Genomic DNA, 19,185 nt, shown 5'->3' with positions numbered 1-19,185 from the left:
CTCACTCTACTCTCAGACCCACCTGCCCTCTCCCTGGAGGCAGTGGAGTAGGTAGTTATAGATTTTGGAGCCAGATTCTGGGCTGAGTCTGATTCTTCATTCCTAGAGTGTGATTCAGGGCAAGCTCACTTCTCTGAGCCTTCGTTTCCTCAAATGGGGATGCTAAGGGTTGTTTAAGTTAAAATATTTAGACCCTTGGAGCAACGCCTGCCACAAAGAAGCTCTGAAGGAGTGTCTGTTTCGAGCTTGTCTTCCTCACCTGGGGTGCCATCCCCCAACCATCCCTCCTCTCTTGCTCCCCTTGCTTTGGCCAGCTGACTCTGACTCACTGCATTCTCGTGCCTGAGCCTCTGGGACTCTCCCCACTCCTGTATAGCCCCTTCATTGCATACTGTTCTTGCTGCCCATTTCATAGGCCCCACCTGGACTGTCACCTCCCAGAGGCAGGGGCCTGGTCTATTTGGAACCTGGCACAAACAGAACTCAAATAGTAGCTGAATGAGTAAATGAATGTGAAGTCTACTCAATTTTGTTCATTCATTCACTGAAGAAATATTGGAAAGCCTACGATGTGCCAGGCAGTGTTGTAGGCACTGTAGATGCAACATCAATGAGGCAAAATCTTTGCTCTCCTGGGACTCATAATCTAGTGGGGAGACTGGCAAACAACTGAATGGGTAATATAACATCTGGTGGGGATGAGTACATACTGTGAAGATCAATATAGCCAGCTGAAGGTAATTGATGGGAGTTGGTGTAATTTTGGGTAGGGATCGAGGACACTAAATAAATCCCATCAGCAAAACAGATGAAAATGTCACAGGTTTGGCTGAAGGGATGGGAAGGCCCAACATTCAGTTGGTATGTAATTAATGTATTCACAGATTTCGAAGGTGTGTATTATCCAAAACAAAAACTAGAGATCTAGGGGTGCCTGGGTGGCTCAGTTGGTTAAGCGTCCAACTTTGGCTCAGGTCATGATCTCGTGGTTTGTGGGTTCCAGCCCCGCATCGGGCTCTGTGCTGACAACGTGGAGCCTGGAGCCTTCTTCAGATTCTTTGTCTCCCTCTCTCTGCTCCTCCCCTGCTCCCACTTTGTCTCTCTCTCCCTCAAAATGAATAAACATTAAAAAAAATTAAAAAAAAAAAACTAGAGATCTAGGATAAGTGAAAAAATATGTTCAGAATTTTGAAACCCCAATTTAATAGGGAGCTGAAAATCGAAATGGAACCTCTGGAAAGGAAAAATGGTCGTTTCACACACTGATTGGCGTAGAAGTAATATTATATCCATGCTTTCTAACAGAATTCTTGGAGGAAATACTTCAGCAAGTGAAAAATAGGTCCATGAAAGAATATAAATAATGATAAGCAAGGAATACAGCAAAACATAAGAGTTAAGCTTAAATAAACATCATTTTAGGATTTGAAGTAAATTAATGACAGTTTAGAACTAAAATCTATGATGATCCATCTGTGAGGGGCGGGGCTGGGGAAAAGTAAGCTACTACTAAATTTCTTGCCTCATTTGGGAATAGACTAAAGATAATAATTACATCCAGATGTTAACAGAAAAATATAATCACACACACACACCAACACATGTCTGTACATAGAATAACCACTAGACATAAAACTCAAAAGTTCCTAACTATCAGAAGAAAAAAACCCCAACAGAAACAAGTAAATGGGACCAATCCAACAAAAGGCAAGAATAAACTACACAAAAATATGAGAGCTAAAAAAGGAGACATGAAAGAAGATGGCAGACGTAATTCTAACAATACCTAACAATAGTAAATGCAAATGGATTAAACCCACCTATTAAGGCAGACACCCAATACAAAATCCACTTGTCTGCTACTGCAAAAGACACATATAAACCAAAATGACACAGGAAGGATGAAAAATGAAGGGATAAAAAAGGATATGCCAGCCCCATGCATCCACAAAACAGGATTCAAGGCCAACGCACTGGACCAGACAAATCAGGGTATTTATAATGGGAAAAAGTACAAGCATCAAGGAGTGCCAAAGTCATGAATCATAAGCACATAAGAATGTTGCCTAAGATACATATGTACAAAAACCTGATTTTTAAATACAGTAGGTATTGGCAAATCTCATGATCATTGTGAGAGAACTGAACAGGCCTCAATGGGCACATGAAAAGATGCTCCACATCACTCATCATCAGGGAAATACAAATCAAAACCACCATGAAATACCACCTCACACCTGTCAGAATGGCTAAAATTAACAACACAAGAAACAACAGGTGTTGGCGAGGATGCAGAGAAAGGGGAACCCTCTTGCACTGTTGGTGGGAATGAACCGGTGCAGCCACTCTGGAAAACAATATGGAGCTTCCTCAAAAAGTTAAAAATAGAACTAAAGGGGCATCTGTGTGTCTCATTGGGTTAAGCGTCCTACTCTTGATTTCAGCCCAGGTCATGATCTTATGGTTTTTGAGATCGAGCCCCACACTGGGCTTCATGCTAACAGTGCAGAGCCTGCTTGGGATTCTCTCTCTCTTCTCTCTCTCCATCTCTCCCATGCATTCTCCCTCCCTCTCACTCTCTCTCTCAAAATAAATAAACAAACTTAAAAAAAAAAAAGAACTACCCTAAGACCTAGCAATTGCACCACTAAGTATTTACCCAAAAGATACAAAAATACAGATTCAAAGGGGTACATGCACCCTGATGTTTATAGCAGCATTATCAATAATAGCCAAATTATGGAAAGGGCCCAAATGTCCTTCGATTGATGAATGGATAAAGAAGATGTGGTGTGTATATATATACGATGGAATATTACTCAGCCTAAAAAGAATGAAATCTTGCCATTTCCAACAACGTGGATGGAGCTAGAGTGTATTACGCCAAGTGAAATAAATCAGAGAAAGACAAATACCATATGATTTCACTCATATGTGGAATTTGAGAAACTCAACAGATGAACATAGGGGAAGGGAAGGAAAAATAAGAAAAACAGAGGGAGGCAAACCATAAGAGACTCTTAAATACGGAGAACAAATTGAGTTGCTGGAGGGGAGTGGGGTGGGGGATGGGCTAGATGGGTGATGGGCACTAAGTAGGCACTTGTTGGGATGAGCACTGGGTGTTGTATGTAAGTAACGAATCACTAAATTCTACTCTTGAAGCCAATATGACACGATATGTTAACTAACTAGAATTTAAATAAAAATTTGGAAAAAAAAGAACTGAACAGGCCTGTCTTAGAGACAGATCACCTGGCCCCTCAAAATTAATGATCTCAATAATGCCAAATTTAAAAACATCATCTGAGAGAACAAACTTTACACTCAAACAGTAAATAAGCATTTTCAAACACAGGAAATTGTCACAAAAATTGTCCATATATTAAGTCATCAATAAAAATTTCAACAAATTTCTGAAAGCAGATGTCATATGCAGCTATCTTTTTGTCTATATGCAAAACTATCAGAAATTAACAGCAACACATATGTAAAAGAAACTATTCGCTTCAAAGTTTAAAGAGTGATACTGCTCAAAAATGCTCTAGTTAAAGAGAAAAGCAAAGTAGAAGTTACAAACGATTTAGAATTGAATGACAATAAACAACAATAAAACCCCTGGTTTGAGGCCAAAGTGGTACTCAGAGGAAAATTACAGCTTTAAATGCACTTCCAAAAACAAGAGACTGAAAATTAACTAAGCATTTAAATGAAGGGGCTAGGAAAAGAAAAATAAAACCAAAGAGAGAAGAAATCATCAATGAAAGTAGAAATTAAGAAAATGAGAGGAAGTAAAAGTAGTAGATACCTAAAAATCAAAATCTGATTCTTTGAAAAGACCAATTAAAGAAAAAAAGCCTTTATCAGACAAAAAAAAGAAAAAAGAAAAGAAAAAAGACTAATAAGCCTTTGGATTGAGGAAAGGCCTATGACTATGGATCTAGATATATATTTAATTATGAAAGAAAACTATATGCAGTTTTATAGCAATAAATTTTCAATTCTTGATGAAATGGACAATTTAAGGAAAATATAAATGAACAAAACTGGCTCAAGAAAATATATAAAATCTGAATAGGCCAATAATTATCCATGAAATTAAAAAGACAAATCTCCCCCATGAATGGCACAAAGCTCTTTTTATTAGGGACAAACTGTTCCAGAGCCCAGAAAATAAAGAACTTTCCAGCTCATGGAAACAGCCTAGCATAGTCCTAATCACAAACCGGACAGGGATGGCACATGGTTGTGTGGTAACGTCCAGGCCTGCCCCACCTTTGGGGAACAGGAGCAGCCTGCACATGGGACTCTAAGAGGTACATTCAGTCAGTCATCCATTTGCCAATTACTTCTTGAGCACCTACACAGTGCCATCCGTTCTGCTTGGTACTTCAGGTGGTTAAAAAGAAAGCTGCATCTCACTATCAAGGTACTTACAGGCTAGCTGGGCTGACACTTGAAGAAAAATAATACAGGACAGAAAGTGATACCTACTATTGGAGATCTAGGGAAGGGGCAGGGGGAGGTCTCTTCAGCTTGGAGGGATAATGGAAGGTTTTAGCCAAGAAGGGATACTTATCCTGCCCTTAAAAGAACAGCATTTGACATAAAAAAGATAGGGCCTGGGGAAGGCCTTCCAGACAGAGAATCAGCATGGGCAACGGCCTGAAGGCTAGGAAGAAAAGAGTCGTGGGGAGTCTGGTGTGCAGGCATAAAAGGTCTGTGATGGGAGAGAGGTCGGGGAGACCAGAGGCTGTGGCCCTTGGATCCTACACTAAAATGTTTGAACTCAGTGGGTGCTGGGGAGCTACGGAAGGTTCAGAGAGGGGAGAGATGTAGTGAGAGGGTAAGTCTGGCAGCCAAAGGGACTGGAGAGGGAAGCTGTGAAGAGGTGAAGGAGGGACCAGGGCAGAGGCAACCAGGGTGTCAGCGAAGGCAGGTGTGTTTGAAGTGGAGAGAAAAAAATGAATGGGCAGACACTGAAGACACAGAACATAGAGAATGGGGGCCAAGGGAAAAGAGGAGAGTGGAGGGCGCCTTGGAAATTCTAAACCTTAGGGCCCCAGAAGGGCAGACGCAACCAGGAAGGAGCAGATGGGGGCTGAGCTGGGCCTGGTCTGGTTTGGGCTTCATCCCTCCCCTCCACACACATACACCTGGAAGAGGCACAGGCCCCTTGTCAATAGCTCTGCCTCCAAAAGAGGCTGAAAATAATGGGCAGCTATGCATTTCAGAAATTATGATTCAGCCTGCATTTCCCATGCCTGATGTCATGAAGGTAGGAGGATTCCAGAGAGAGAAAGTATTAGTCACTGTGGGAAAAGAGGTGTTTTGCCAATGTGTGTGTGTGTGTGTGTGTGTGCATGTGTGTGCGTGTGTGTGCGTGCGTGTGTGTGAGAGAGAGACAGAGACAGAGACAGAGACACAGGCACCCAGGGCAGAAGGAGGGAGAAGAGATAAAGATTCTGGAGACAAAGAGGGTCAGCGCTGTGTACCTCTGTCTGCTTTGCCCCAGTCTTCCCATCCAGAGGATAATGGGGCCAGCAGTGTGGCTGAGGAGGGTTTAAGTGGAAACCCCAGGGCTGCTCTTAGATCTTGTGAATTTCAGAATCCAAGTCCCACATGTGGGCATGGTATGGGGCCCCCCACCCCCGCAGGTGGGCAGTCAGCATGTGAGGGCACCAGCCTGGGTCCCAGCTGAGCCTTCCTCCTTCTCCCTCCCCATCTCCCTCCCACTCTTCCTCTTCCTTCTTCTCTTCTTCCTCTTCTTCCTCCTCCAGGGCTTTCAGTGGGAGGCACACCCTGCCATGGGCTCAGGGCTCTGACCTTGGCGGCAGCCCAGGGTACAGTCTGAGCTCTTTGGCTGACAAGAGTCCTTCCCACCATGTTCCTACTGGCAGAAGGCACTTTGCTGGGGTTTTATGCACACACGCTCTCTGGGTCCTCTTCATGGCCTAGTACAAATGCAGACACTGAGGCCCACAATGTTAAAGGGATCTGCTCAAGGCTGCATACTGGGAAGGAGGCCACTCCAACTTCCCCAAGACCCAGCTGTCCCTACTCATCCAGTCTTTTATCTTCAACCAGAGGATGCGGGTCTGGCTACCCAGAACCCGCCAGGTTGTGTCTCAATTACAAGCCTTTGCACAAGGCTTTGCACAAATGAACCAGAATACCCTCTCCGCCAGCTACCCCAGCCATCCCGCCGTGTGGCTGTAGTCTGCCTCCTCTCCTGAGAGCCCAAGCCTCTGACCTGTGTCTTTGAACCCTTCCTGTTGGGTTATGGGTTCCGTGGGTCTCTCCTAGTCAGTGCCTCCAGGCCTGGCTCAGCTCCCCACCATGGCGGGGGCGGGGGGCGGGGGGGGGATCTCCAGAGGGTGAGTGGGAGGGGAGCCTGGCTTTCATTTCCCTGGGTGTCTCAAAAGCTTCAGCACCCAATGCAGGTCCAAAAAAATACTTACAGAATGACTAGACAGATCACATGCATGCCATAGTAAATGCAGTTACTGTGTTCGATCAGCCCGGGCCAGCTTTAAGGGAAATCACTAAGAAGTGACTTTTTAACTTGTGTAACGCACCCTTCATGGTGAAGTAAGGGTTCTGGAATATAAAACAACAGAGATGATGATTTCTAGAGATAATATGCCTCCAAGGACCATGCCTGCTGTTTTCTACCTTTCTCTAATCCACAGACCAGTAGTGGGAGGCAAGAGTGATCACGCCCATTTCACACAGGAGTCAGGTGGGGAAGCCTGTGCCCTTCCCAGGAGAAGACTCCAATAAATACATGCCACCTAGTTGAGCATCAGTAGGGATGAGGGCTCTTTACTATGTTACTTGTGTTCCCCTTTCTGGGTAAGGGTATGTATGGAGTGGGCTGAGTGTCGGGCAGAAGGGCTGGACCCATCCACCATGCAATGTTCCCAGAAAAAGGGCTGCTTTCTTCTCTAAAGTGCTGGCAGGGTGTGGAAAGCCAGGCCACTTGGGACTCTCTAAGGGGGAGGGGGCAAGATCCTGCAGCACATACGGCTGGCTCCCTGGCGATGCAGAAGCTTCCCTTTGGCAGTGGCCCCAACCTCAACTCACTGACTTCAGGATGACAGGACAGAAGTGCTGGCCACCAGCCTTAGGGGACAACTGCTCGCGAGGCCACACTACGGCAGCTGGGGGAACGGGAAGAAGCCCTGGAATACATTTTCATGGGGTCCCTAAATTCCCTGACCTGGAGAACATATTGCATGTGTGGGTGCACATTCTCTCAGGGAGATGGTCTACGGTTTTGTGGAATTCTTAGAAGAGCCGGGAACACCTCTACCCCAAACAAATACCTCTCTCAGGGAAAGAAGAGAGCAGCAGGGGGGTGGGTCTCAGCTGTGTAACCAGGAACATCCCAGGGACAGATGGTAGCAGGGCAGGGGGGTGCTGGTAATGGAGAGGAACAGGGAGGGAAAACGTTGGCCTACAACCCCATTTCTTCCTCACAACCACTCACAACCACTCACAACCAGTGGGGGGGGGGGGGTGGTGGCAACATTTTATAGGTGAAGAAATGAAGCAGGGCAAGGCGGTGACCTGCCCGGGTTCCCACTGCTGGCGAGCAGGAGAGGCACGATTTGAACACCAGACTATCTGGAGCCAAGCCTTGCTCTGCTGCTGGCACCAGCCTGTCTTTGACCGGGCAGCCAGCAGTGTCCGCAGGGCATGTGAAGAGGCACAGGTCTACACGGAGGGGGCGAGGACAGAGCACCGAGGTCTGCCGAGACAGAAGACACCCATCCCACCTGCTTACCCCCAACCTTCCACCTACCTCACACCTGCCCCTGGGTGGCCACGCATAGCTGGGAGGAGAGAACTCAGAGCCGTGCTCCTTGCTCCCTTTAAAGTCCTAGCACCGACTTCCAGGGCCCTTAAAGCACCCAGCAAATCTAAACGTGTCCCCATCCAGTCTTCTCCTACTCCTGGGCCACAGCTTCCCACGGCCTCCTCTCCTCCAATCTCCACCCCCAACCGAGTGAAACAGGTGTGAAACTGAGATCAACAGCTAAATTCCACAAGCTTCCAAATCAACCCACCTCACAGACCAAGGAAGCCTCGCACACTGCGGGGGAGGCAAACGCAGCCACTGCAGAAAATGGTTTAGCATTTCCTTGAAAAGTGAAACATGGAGTTACCATAGGACCCAGCCAGTCCATGCCAGGGACACACCCGAGAGAAGTGAAAACATATCTACACAAAAACTTGCACACGAATGTCTGAAGCAGCACTATCCATTGAAGCCCCAGAGTGGAGACAACCCGAATGGCCAGCAATGGATCAGTGGATAAAGAAAATGTGATGCATATCCATACACTAGAATACTATTCGCACATAAAAAGGAACGAAATTCTGATACAAGCTCCAACAGGATGCACCTTAAAAACAGCACGTTGAGTGAAAGAGCCTAGTCACTTTCTAAGTGAAAGGCTACTTAGAGTATGGTGCCATTTATATGAAATGTCCAGCATAGGCTGATCTGTAAAGACAGAAAGTCCATCAGTGGTTTCAGGGACTGGGGGAGGTGGTGGGGGAGAATGGGGAATGACTGCTTAATGGAGTGAGCTTTCTAGGGGGAGGTGGTGGAAATGTTGAACAATCAGTGGTGATCCAAGTGATTGCTGATTTGTGAATCAGTCAGCAGTTGTGACTGCACAACTGTATATCTATACTATTTAAAGGAGGGAGTTTTCAATGGAGTTACATCTCAATTAAAAAATGTATGAGGGACCCCCTCTCTTTTTCTCTGAAACACACACTCCCACTGTCTTCTTACTACGGGCATGACCTTGCCCTGCTCCTGTCCAAGCCCATCCCCTCCAACTGGACACTGGATCCTGTCCTCTTCCACCTATACAAGGGCACTGCTGCTATTGTTGTCTCCTGCATCATCCATTTCTTTCTCTAGTGGTTCATTTCCACCACAGTGTAAACATACTATAATTTCTCTCACCTTAAAAAAAAAATTAAAGTCAAAAAAATTACAAGTAAAAACCCTGCCCCTTGACCTCACATCTCCTTCCGGCTGCTGTCCATTTCTCTGTTCCTCTTTACAGCCACACCCCTTGACTTGTCTGTTCTCATTGCCTGCTCATCCTCTCCTCCACTCTCTCTTAAATCCACTATGATCAGACTTTCATTCCTGACCACTCTATCAAAATTGATCTAGTCAAGTCACCAATGACTTTCATGTCACTGAATCCAGTTGGCACTTCTCAGTCCTCAACCCACTGGGCCACCTGCTGACATCTGACATTAATCTGGCTGGTGCACTCAGGCCAGTAGTTGATGGTTCCCTCCTTTCTGAAGAGCCTTGGGACATCGCTCTCTCCGGTTCTTCTCCTACTGCAGTGACTGGTCCTGTTCTGTCCCTTTATCTCTCTACCCTCTAAATGCTGGTGGGTCCCCACACTCAGTCCCCCACATTCACTTCATTGGCCACCTCTCATCTCACGGCTTTACATGTCTACTCCAAAATTTCCATCTCCAGCCTATACATCTCCCCTTACTCTAGATTCAGACATCCGGCTGCCTGCATGACTTCTATCTGTATATGAGAAAGGCATCTCAGATTTAACATGTCCAAAATTAAACTCTTGATTTCCCCCCAAACTTGCTTTTCACCAGTCTTCCTAATCTTGATAAACCTAACCATTCTACCAGCGTGCAGGCCAAAGGCTTTCTCTCTCTACCCCCACCCCATGCCATATACTCCATCTACAAATGCTGTTGTTTCCTCCTCCAAAATACAACAGGAAGCTAAGCTAACTCCTTCTCACTACCGCCTTCAGCGGTGCCCTAGTCCAAAATCGTCACGTGACTTTTAAGAGCAATCAACATGAAGTTCTGAAATCAGGGCAAAAGCCTAAATTAACTGCAGGGGTATAGGATCTGTCAACAATGTAAGAGGAAACCCACCTGAGGTTTAGGGTACAAACCCCAGGACTGAATCCTGGCTCTGCTGTGACTTTGAAGGGGGAGGGGCATACACTGCATACACACTGTCATCACACAGCCTTGTTGAGCTGACTCGAGGTCACTGCCTGATGGGGTGAACCTCAGCTCCCAGGCTGGCTAGTGCGCTAAGCTGACACAGAGCAAGAGTAAGATCTTTTGCTTCGGGGTCAGAGGAATGGGGCTCTAATGAGCTGTGTGACCTTGGACATGTTATTTCCCCTCTCTGAATCTTGGTTCCCTCCGCCTGCAGGGGCCTGACTGATCGGAGGACGGCTGGACAGGCGCTGGAGCAGGAGGTCTGGGTCCCCAGGGACACAGGACAGCAACAGCAGCAATTTCCCAATATTATGGAAGTATTTCACTGCTTTATCAACTAGTATGGCAGTACCGGTGGGTACTGGCTAAGGAGCAGCTGTGCTCACCGGCTTGGTGGAGACATTAACCTCAATTTAGCAGAACTGTTGCGAGGATGAAATAAAACAATCCCTGCAAAGTCCTTAACACAGGCTCTGGCCTTCCAGAAAAGTCTAGTCAGGAGTAACTGCTCCCACTGCAGTGAAGCAAAAGGAGCCACTGTGAAAGAGGGTTTGGCTTCAGTGCACCAGGAGGCACTTCCCTGAGCACCTTGGAGATCAGTAAGCCCCACGTTACTGGAAGCATTCAAACAGTGATGGCTGACGGAACCAGAATAAAGAGTCAGGCAGAGGCCTGCAGGGCTGGATTTCATAATCTGAGGCCATGTTCCCTCATAAAGAAAAAGAGGGAAATTCCTCCCACATCACTGCCAGCAGGAGAAGAGGAGGATGGGTGGAAAGGTGGAACGACAGGCCAGCTCTGGCTGTACCCCACTTTTAGTTGGGGGGCCACGGGGCGGTGCTTACTCTGAAGCTCTAGCTCAGAAAAATACACTCAATAAATGTTCCTTTTCCTCTCGCTGCCCTTCCAATGTCCTCCTTCCCTCCTCCTCCCCAGAAAGAATGTGGATTCAAGTGTTCAGGGAAAAGCCAGGTCCAGGCTGCTCCGAGAAGACAACAGCACTTGTGTCTGAGGTTTGGGCAGAAGCCAGGGTGGAAACATCCCAGCTTCTGAGGGTGCAGGAGAAGGGCTGGAGCTTTCACTCTGCAAAGACCAAGTTGTCAATGGGGACACAGGGGGCCAGGGCGGCTGCAGAGCTGGGCCCAGGAGCCCATAGTGGGAAGAGGTGTTGGGAGAGTTAGGGCCACTGCTGTTCTCCATTGGTGGAAGAAAGATGCAAGGCTGGGAAGAGGGTGGGACTGGGAACCATACAGGTGAGAAGCCCAGCGACACCCATTCCCGTTGTAGGTAGGATTGTGGAGGATGCGGTCAATACCCTTCCCTGCAGGGCCAAGGTTTAGGCGCAAACAGGACAGGAAGGGGGGTGTGCTCGGCAGAGTTATGACGCCCTGGGCCTGCTCTGCCTCTAGCTTGACTTAGGCAAGTCACTTCTCCGTCTGCACCAGTTTCCTTAGGTATATAGTGAGGGGGGTGATACCATAGAGTTCAGGAGCCTGCCAGCCCTAGCCTAACAGAAAAAAATAGGCTCACAAGAACTCCAAGACAAAACAACTGGAAGCACGGACTGGAACAGATATCTGTATGCTCGTGTGCACAGCAGCATTATTCACAAGAGCCATGAAATGGAAAGAGTCCCAGGGTCCGCTGCTGCACAAATGGGTAAACAAAATGTGGTATATACATACGGTGGGATATCATTCAGTCTTAAAAGAGATGAAATCCTGACACATGTTACACATGGGTGGATGGACCTTGAAGACATTGCGCTAAGTTAAATAAGCCAGTCACAAAGGAACCAATGCTGTATGAGTCCACATACATATATGAGGTACTCAGAGTAGTCAAATTCAAAGAGACAGGACATAGAATGGTGCTTCCAGGGGCTGGGGGAAGGGGAGTAGGAGTTATTGTTTGCTGGGTGCAGAGTATCAGTTGGACATGAGTAAGTCTGCGGAGGGATGGTGGTGACGGCTGCACAATAACATGCATGGACTTAAGGCCACAGACCTATACACTTAAAAACAGTTACAATGTTAAGATTTATGTATATTTCACCACAATAAAATCATACGTACATACAGATGTACATACATACATACATACATACATACATACATACATACAAAACCTCAAGGCTCTGCCCAAGGCTTGGTTCTTCCTGATTCATGAAACCTGAGAACTGGGATATGGTGAGTCCTGTAGTTGAAAGCCAGGGTGGGGGGGGGGGGGGACCAAAGTCAAGGACCAGGAGAGAAGGCTGGAGAGCTGGGAGAGGTGGGCACCGGGCAGTGAGGAGACGTTCCCAGAACTGGGCTGTAACAATGACAGGTGAGGTCAGGGTCCCATATGACCTGTGGGAAAGAACCCAGAGCAGGCTTGCTCCGAAGCCTAGTAGTCCTAGACACTGGGGACCCCAGCTGCTGGCCCCTGAGGTCAGCTGTCTCCTGTGTCTTAGATTCTGGGAGAACCAGGGCAATGAGGTCCCTTGAAAGAGAGCAAGAAACAAGTCTGTAAGTAAGCAGAAGCCTCTGAGAATCCTGTGTGGCAACCAGAGAAGGCTTTTTGAGCCAGCCTGGGAAGAACAGCTGGCCCTCTGAAGGGCCTTGGGCAAGTTGTAAGCGGGACAGGCGAATACGTCTGTTGACTTGATAATCCAGGCCACGCTCCCCTCTTCCCAGGATTTCAATGTCCATTCCCAGAGGCCCAGGGATCAGCTTGTGAGGTGGGAGAGGATTTTCCCACCCAATCAGACTAACAGAGAATCCAGGAGACAAAGGGGAGTTCAAGCCATTGCTAGCTGTGTGAATCTTGCTGTGCTTTATTTTTAGGGAGATAACAACAATAGCTAGCACAGTACTGTTGTATTAAAACAGAGCGTATGCAACGTGCTTGGCATGAAGCTTGCACATAGTAATTGCTCAGTAAAGATCATTACTGCCCTCATAATTCTCCCCCTCCTCCTCCTCCTCCTCATCAAGCTGCCATGTTTTTGCTCTTTTTGAATTTGGAAGAAGAGCAAACCCCAGAATTCAGAGCCCTTGGAAGGCTTCCCAGGCTTAGCACTGCGCCCCCCAGGATGGTATGGCCTCCAGCGAAGCAGGAGGTCAGGACTCTGGATGCCCAAGTGAAGTCCTGACCATCCCAGGGCTGCAATCCATCCCAGAGGAATCTAGCCTCAGAAGGGGTCAGGGTTACACTCAAGCGTAAATATAACCAGCCTTTGATTAAAACTCCCAAAACATGGGGCAGGCATCTTTTTAAATGCCAGACTAATTAATATTTAAAAGGAATGTTTTAAGCCTTTCTTTTCTTTTAACATTTATTCAGTTTTGAGAGACAGACAGTGAGTGGGGGAGGGGCAGAGGGTGAGGGAGACACAGAATCCAAAGCAGGCTCCAGGCTCTGAGCTGTCAGCACAGAGTCTGATGCGGGGCTTGAACTCACAAACCATGAGATCATGACCTGAGCTGAAGTCAGCTGCTTAACCAACGGAGCCACCCAGGTGCCCTGACCTGCCTTTCTTTTCTTAATACAAGACTTAACTCAGTGGAGAAATGTAGCAATCTAGCATCTGTGCCTGAGGATGTCCTGGGTGGGCAATGCCCTGAATTAGGCTGGGTTCAGGGGGCAGGTTGAGAGGCACAGCATCCCAGGGGAGCCCAGGAGATTCAGAACACAAGCTTTGCAAACTTGTGCTTATAAAGTAGTGCTGTGGCCATGCTTCCCTTTTCCCTGCTGCTGCTGAAATAATAAATATTTTTATTGTGATAATAAACATTATCACAAAATCTTCCTAAAAATCACCCTTGGGAACTTTTTTTCCCTCAGAGACGAATCTAATACCCAAAGTTACTTTAAGAAAAAGTTAGAGAAGTCAATACGGCTGTATAGAGAACTAATATTCATTAAGTCCCAATTATGCACCAGGCAATGATGTTGCTCTCTTACATGTATTATGCCATGTTTTTCGGGATGTTTTCTGTGGAAATAGTCCAGAATGATGTGCTAACAGCAGTCCTTTGGGAAACCCTAAGGACAACCTATCCTACCAATACATTCCCAATATTATGTGTGCATATTGAAGAGTCTCTTAAGTCCCACAGTAAAGAAACTGCTTATAGTTCTTTAACTCCGTATATCCCAAAATGCGGCACATAGTCGAATGGGTGACGCATGAGATGATTTTTAGCAGGTGCATAAATGTAAGTTTTAACTTTTAGTGGTTATAGACATTTATTATATAACACAGCTAGCACTTCACACCTGTGACTGCACATATACTGTTCAGGACTTAGTCATACATTCATTTCACACACATTTACTGAGGACGTACGATGAGCCAAGCAGTCGTCTAGACACCGAGAATATAGCAGTAAATAAAGTCTCCACTCTCAAAAATTTATATTTTATCGGGAAGCAATAAAAACTCAAGTAAATATAGGGAGCAAATATATGTTTACCAGTAAAAGGTAGAATAAAGAAAAAGAGTTAACAAGGAGACAGAATGACAGGGGTGGGGTGGCTGCTGGTGCAGATGGTTTGGTCAGGGAAGACTTCTTAGGTAAACTTAACATTTGAGTGGAGACCTACACAAAGGTGAGAATGTATTGCTGAAGGAAGAACGTTCTAGACAGAATACCAAATGCAGAGTCCCAGAGGCGGAATGTGCTTGGTTCCTGGGGAACGATTCAGTTTCAGGACTACAGCCAAAGCCCTGAAGGTGGTTTTTAAAACTATGATATAATTCAAATACCATAATATTCACCCTTCCTAAGAAAAAAAATTTTTAACGTTTATTCATTTTTGAGAGGCACAGAGTGAGTGGGGGAGGGGCAGAGAGGGGGAGACACAGAATCCCAAGCAGGCTCCAGGTGCTGAGCTGTCAGCACAGAGCCCGAGGCCGGGCTCGAACTCACCGACGGCGAGATCGTGACCTGAGCCAAAGCTGGACGCTTAACCGCTTAACCGACTGAGCCACCCAGGTGCCCCTCGCCCTTCTTAAAGTACACATTTCAGTATACACACAAAGCTGTCACATTTTTTTTTTCAGTGGTGATTCAGGGGGTGCCTGGGTGGCTCAGTCAGTTAAGCATCCAACTCTTGGTTTGGCTCAGGTCATGATCTCATGGTCTGTGAGTTCGAGACCCACATCAGGCTCTGTGCTGACAGCATGGAGCCTGCTTGGGATCCTCCCTCTCCCTTTCTCTGCCCCTCCCCTGCTTGCACTTGCTTGCTCTCTCTCTCGCTCTCTCTCTCTCTCTCTCTCTCTCTCTCTAAATCAATAAATAAACTTTAAAAATTAAAAAAAAAATTTTTTAATGAAGTGATGATTTGGTTCTGGTTCCAGCCAAGATGGAGTAACAAGGACCAGATTTATCGTCTCACTTGAAACAACCAAAGACCAAACGACATAACAGACATTCATAGAACGTTCCACCCAACAACGGCAGAATACTCATTCTTTTCATGTGCACATGGAACATTTACCAGAGAGAACATACCCTGGGTCATAAAATAAGCCTCCGTAAGTGTTAAATAATTTAAATCATATATTTTATGTTCTCTGACACAGTGAAATTAAAATAGAAACCAGTAACAGAAGGATCTCTGGAAAATTCCTAAATACTTTAAAGCTAAATATTTCTAAATAACCAATGGGTCAAAGAAAATCTCAGAAGGGAAATAGGAAAGTATTCTGAACAGAATGAAAATGAAAACACAGTGTATTAGAATGTGTGGGATGCTGCTAACCAAGTAGTTTGGGGGAATTTATAGCACCAAATGAAGATCTTGGAAAAGAAGAAATGTTCAAATCAATCACATAAGCTTTCACTTTAAAAAATTAGAGAAAGAAGAACAAATTAAATCCAAAGTAGGCAGACAAAAGGAAATAATAAAGCTAAGAGTGGAAATCAATGGAACCAAATGGGAAAAGTCAATGGACTCAAGAGGTGGTTCTTTTGTGAAAATCAATGATATCAATAAATCTCTAGACTGTTTAGGGAAAAAGGAGAAGACACAAATTAAAAACATCAGGAATGAGAGGGGAAACATCACTCTGGATTCTACCGACATTAACAGGAGAATAAGAGAATATCATGAACAACTTTACGCCAATAAATTCGGTAACTCTGATGAACTGAACAACTTTTTTAAAGACACCAACTACCAAAACTCACTGAAGAAACAAATAACCTGAATATCCTTATATTTACTAAAGGAATTGAATTTGTAGTTAAAAAATCTTCCAACAAAGAAAACTCCGGCCCCAGAGTGCCTCATAGGTGTATTCAACTAAATATTTAAGGAAGAAATAATACCAATTTTGTTCAAACCCCTCCAGAAAATTGAAGAAGAGAGCATATTTCTCAATGCATTTTATAAAGCTAGCATTACTAGGCATGACAAGAAAACCACAGGCCAGTATAGCTCTCAAGAACATACACACAAAAATTCTAAACAAAATTTTAGCAAGTCAAAGCCAACATTACATAAAAGAAGAAAGCATCATGATCAAGTGGGATTTATCCCAGGGAGACAATGTTGGTTTAACATTATAAAAATTAACATAATTTGCCAAAATGACACACTAAAAATGAAATACCATATGAGTATCTAAGTAGACACAGAAAAGCATTTGACAAAAATCCAATATCCACACCTCATAAAAATTCTCAGGAAACTAGTAATGGGAAGTTCTTCAACCTGATAAAGGGAATCGATAAAAAACCTACAGCTAACATCCTATTTATTGCTGAAAGACTGAAACCTTTCTCCTTAAGATCAAGAACAGGACAAGTATGTTTTTAGTCAGTGAAATCAGGCAAGGAAAAGAAACAGAAGCCATCCAGTTTGGAAAGGCAGAAGTAAAACTGTCTTTACTCGCAGACATGACCATCTCTGCAGAAAGCCCAAAGGAATCTACAAAAAAGCCACCAGAACTAATAAGTGAATTTAGCAAAGTTGCAGGTTATAGTTAATACACAAAATGCAACTGCATTACTACATATTAGCAACAAACAAGTGACAACTGCAATAAAAAAATATCATTTATAATACAGATTGTAGATATAAATCTGACAAAATAGGTAAAAGACCTATGCAATCAATTCTGTAAAACAACTGATGAGAGAATTAAAGAAGACCTAGGGGTGCCTGGATGGCTTGGTCAATTGAGCTTGAGTGTCTGACACTTGATTTCGGCTCAGGTCACAATCCCTGGGTTGTTGGATCGAGACCGAGTCAGGCTCCATGCTGAGCCTGCTTGGGATTCTTTCTCTCTCCCCTTCTACCCCTCTCCCCTACTCACACTCGCGCGCTCTCTCTCTCTCTCTCTCTCTCATAAAAAATAAATAAAAAAAAAAGAAAGAAGACCCAAATAAATGGAGAAATACTGCATTCATGGGTTGAAAGGTTCAACATTATGAGGATGTCAATTCTTCTCAAATGTGCAGATCTTTAGATTCAACACAATCTCAATCAAAATCTAGAATTTTAGAATTTAACTGGTTCTTAAATTCATATGGAAATGCAAAGGACCTAGACTGGCCAAAGCAACTTTGAAAAAGAACAAACTTGGGGACTTAACAATACATGATTTTAAGACTTGTTATCAGTCTACAGTTATCAAGACAGTGTGGTATTGGTGATAAGATAGACGGATAGGTCAAACAAACAGAATATATGGGCAACTAATTTTCATCAAAGGTACAAAGGCAATTCAGTGGTGAAAGAAGAACCTTTTCAACAAATAGCCCTGGAACACCTGCATCTCCATATACCAAAAAAACAAAAAAAACAAACCCCCAATCCCCCCCCCCCCAAAAAAACAATTTTGTTCCATACCTCACACCATATACAAAAATTAAGTCAAGGTAGATCCTAATGCTAAATACAGAACCTAAAGCCATTAAACTGCTAGAAGAAAACGTAGGAAGAAAACCTTTGTGACCTTGGGTTAGGCAAATACTTTAGACACGACCAGAAGCACAATCCATAAAAGAACAAGCTGATAAACTGGACTTCATCAAAATTAGAAGCTCTAGTCTTTGAAAGACACTGTTAAGAGAATGAAAAGCATGTCACAGACTGGAAGAAAATACTTGCAAATCACATATCTGATAGTGCATCCCAGTGGCTTTCAAAGCTCGCTTCCTACAATTACAGTCTATCCTTAATGGCTCTTTGTTTAAAAGAGAGACTCAGTACGAAGTCATAACCAGTAAGAATCTGGAGCAGCGGTTCTCTACTTTAGCATCACCTGGAGGGTTTGTTAAAACACGGATTCCTGGGCTTCACCCTCAGAATTTGAACCAGTAGAGCCTGAGGGTTTTCATTTCTGGGAAGCTCCCTGGTAATCTTAGGCTGCTGGCCTGGATACCACAATTTGAGAATTGCTAATCTAGACCAATTTAGACTACACTAGAAACAATGTCAAATGCAAGATTTCCCCCTCTCAAAGGGAAATAAACTATGCTCGCTAAAAAACAGTTTGTCTCTTCCCCATTTTTTTAGGAGCCAGAGACATCTGTAAATGTTAATCAGAGCTTCAGATCAGCAAGAAATAACAAACATGACATCACTGGGTTGGCACGATGCTAGCCTCTTTGTTGAATACGCATTTTGGTTGCCACAAAGCTATTCAGAATTCACCCTGGAAAACATACACGGCCTGACACCGACCATCCCATAATGACAACGTGAAAGACACTATCCGCCCCAGGGAAGTTGGTCAACTTCCTCTGACCCTCCGAGTCACATGCCCCACCCCCATGCAGGGCTCCTATCCATGTCTCACCGTCCAGGATGGCCCATTGATTGTCAATCTCCGTATGTTTCAGGTAGGAGTCTTCAATGGTCGGGTCGTAGTCAGGCACAAAGATCTTCTGGAAAAACTGGATGGTGAGGGCGCTCTTGCCCACACCCCCATCTCCCACCACCACCAGCTTGTACGTGGGGAGGTTGTCACTGGGGACGGCACTGGTTGCCATGTTTCTGATAGGTCAGACCTGGGGAGGCAAGACATGTGTAATGAGGCAGGAGGCTTTTTCCTTTCTGACCTTGAGTGGAAAATATTCATGAGTTTTCCTCCCTCCTTATAGAGTAGTAAATACTCCCAATTATATGTTTATTCAATCATCTATTGAATATCAACTATGT

General features: G+C 44.9%; 1 protein-coding gene across 6 annotated transcripts in view; it reads right to left on the bottom strand.

Annotated features, from left to right (window-relative positions):
• Positions 1–19,185, bottom strand: part of MRAS (muscle RAS oncogene homolog) — a 55,476-nt gene that overhangs the window by 11,808 nt on the left and 24,483 nt on the right. For 4 of the 6 annotated variants that reach the window (XM_058730003.1, XM_058730001.1, XM_058730002.1 and 1 more), the window contains exon 2: positions 18,824–19,034. In XM_058730003.1, coding sequence (XP_058585986.1) covers positions 18,824–19,016 — 193 coding nt within the window. In that variant the 5' untranslated portion in view covers positions 19,017–19,034. Of the gene's footprint in view, positions 1–6,461; positions 6,601–18,823; positions 19,035–19,185 lie in introns of those variants that run through there. The other 2 variants (XM_058730005.1, XM_058730006.1) reach the window with 2 other exon arrangements.

The sequence above is a fragment of the Neofelis nebulosa genome, chromosome 5 (genome assembly GCF_028018385.1).
Source record: "Neofelis nebulosa isolate mNeoNeb1 chromosome 5, mNeoNeb1.pri, whole genome shotgun sequence".
Classification (NCBI taxonomy): Eukaryota; Metazoa; Chordata; class Mammalia; order Carnivora; family Felidae; genus Neofelis; species Neofelis nebulosa.
This window is presented reverse-complemented; position numbering and strand designations above follow the sequence as displayed.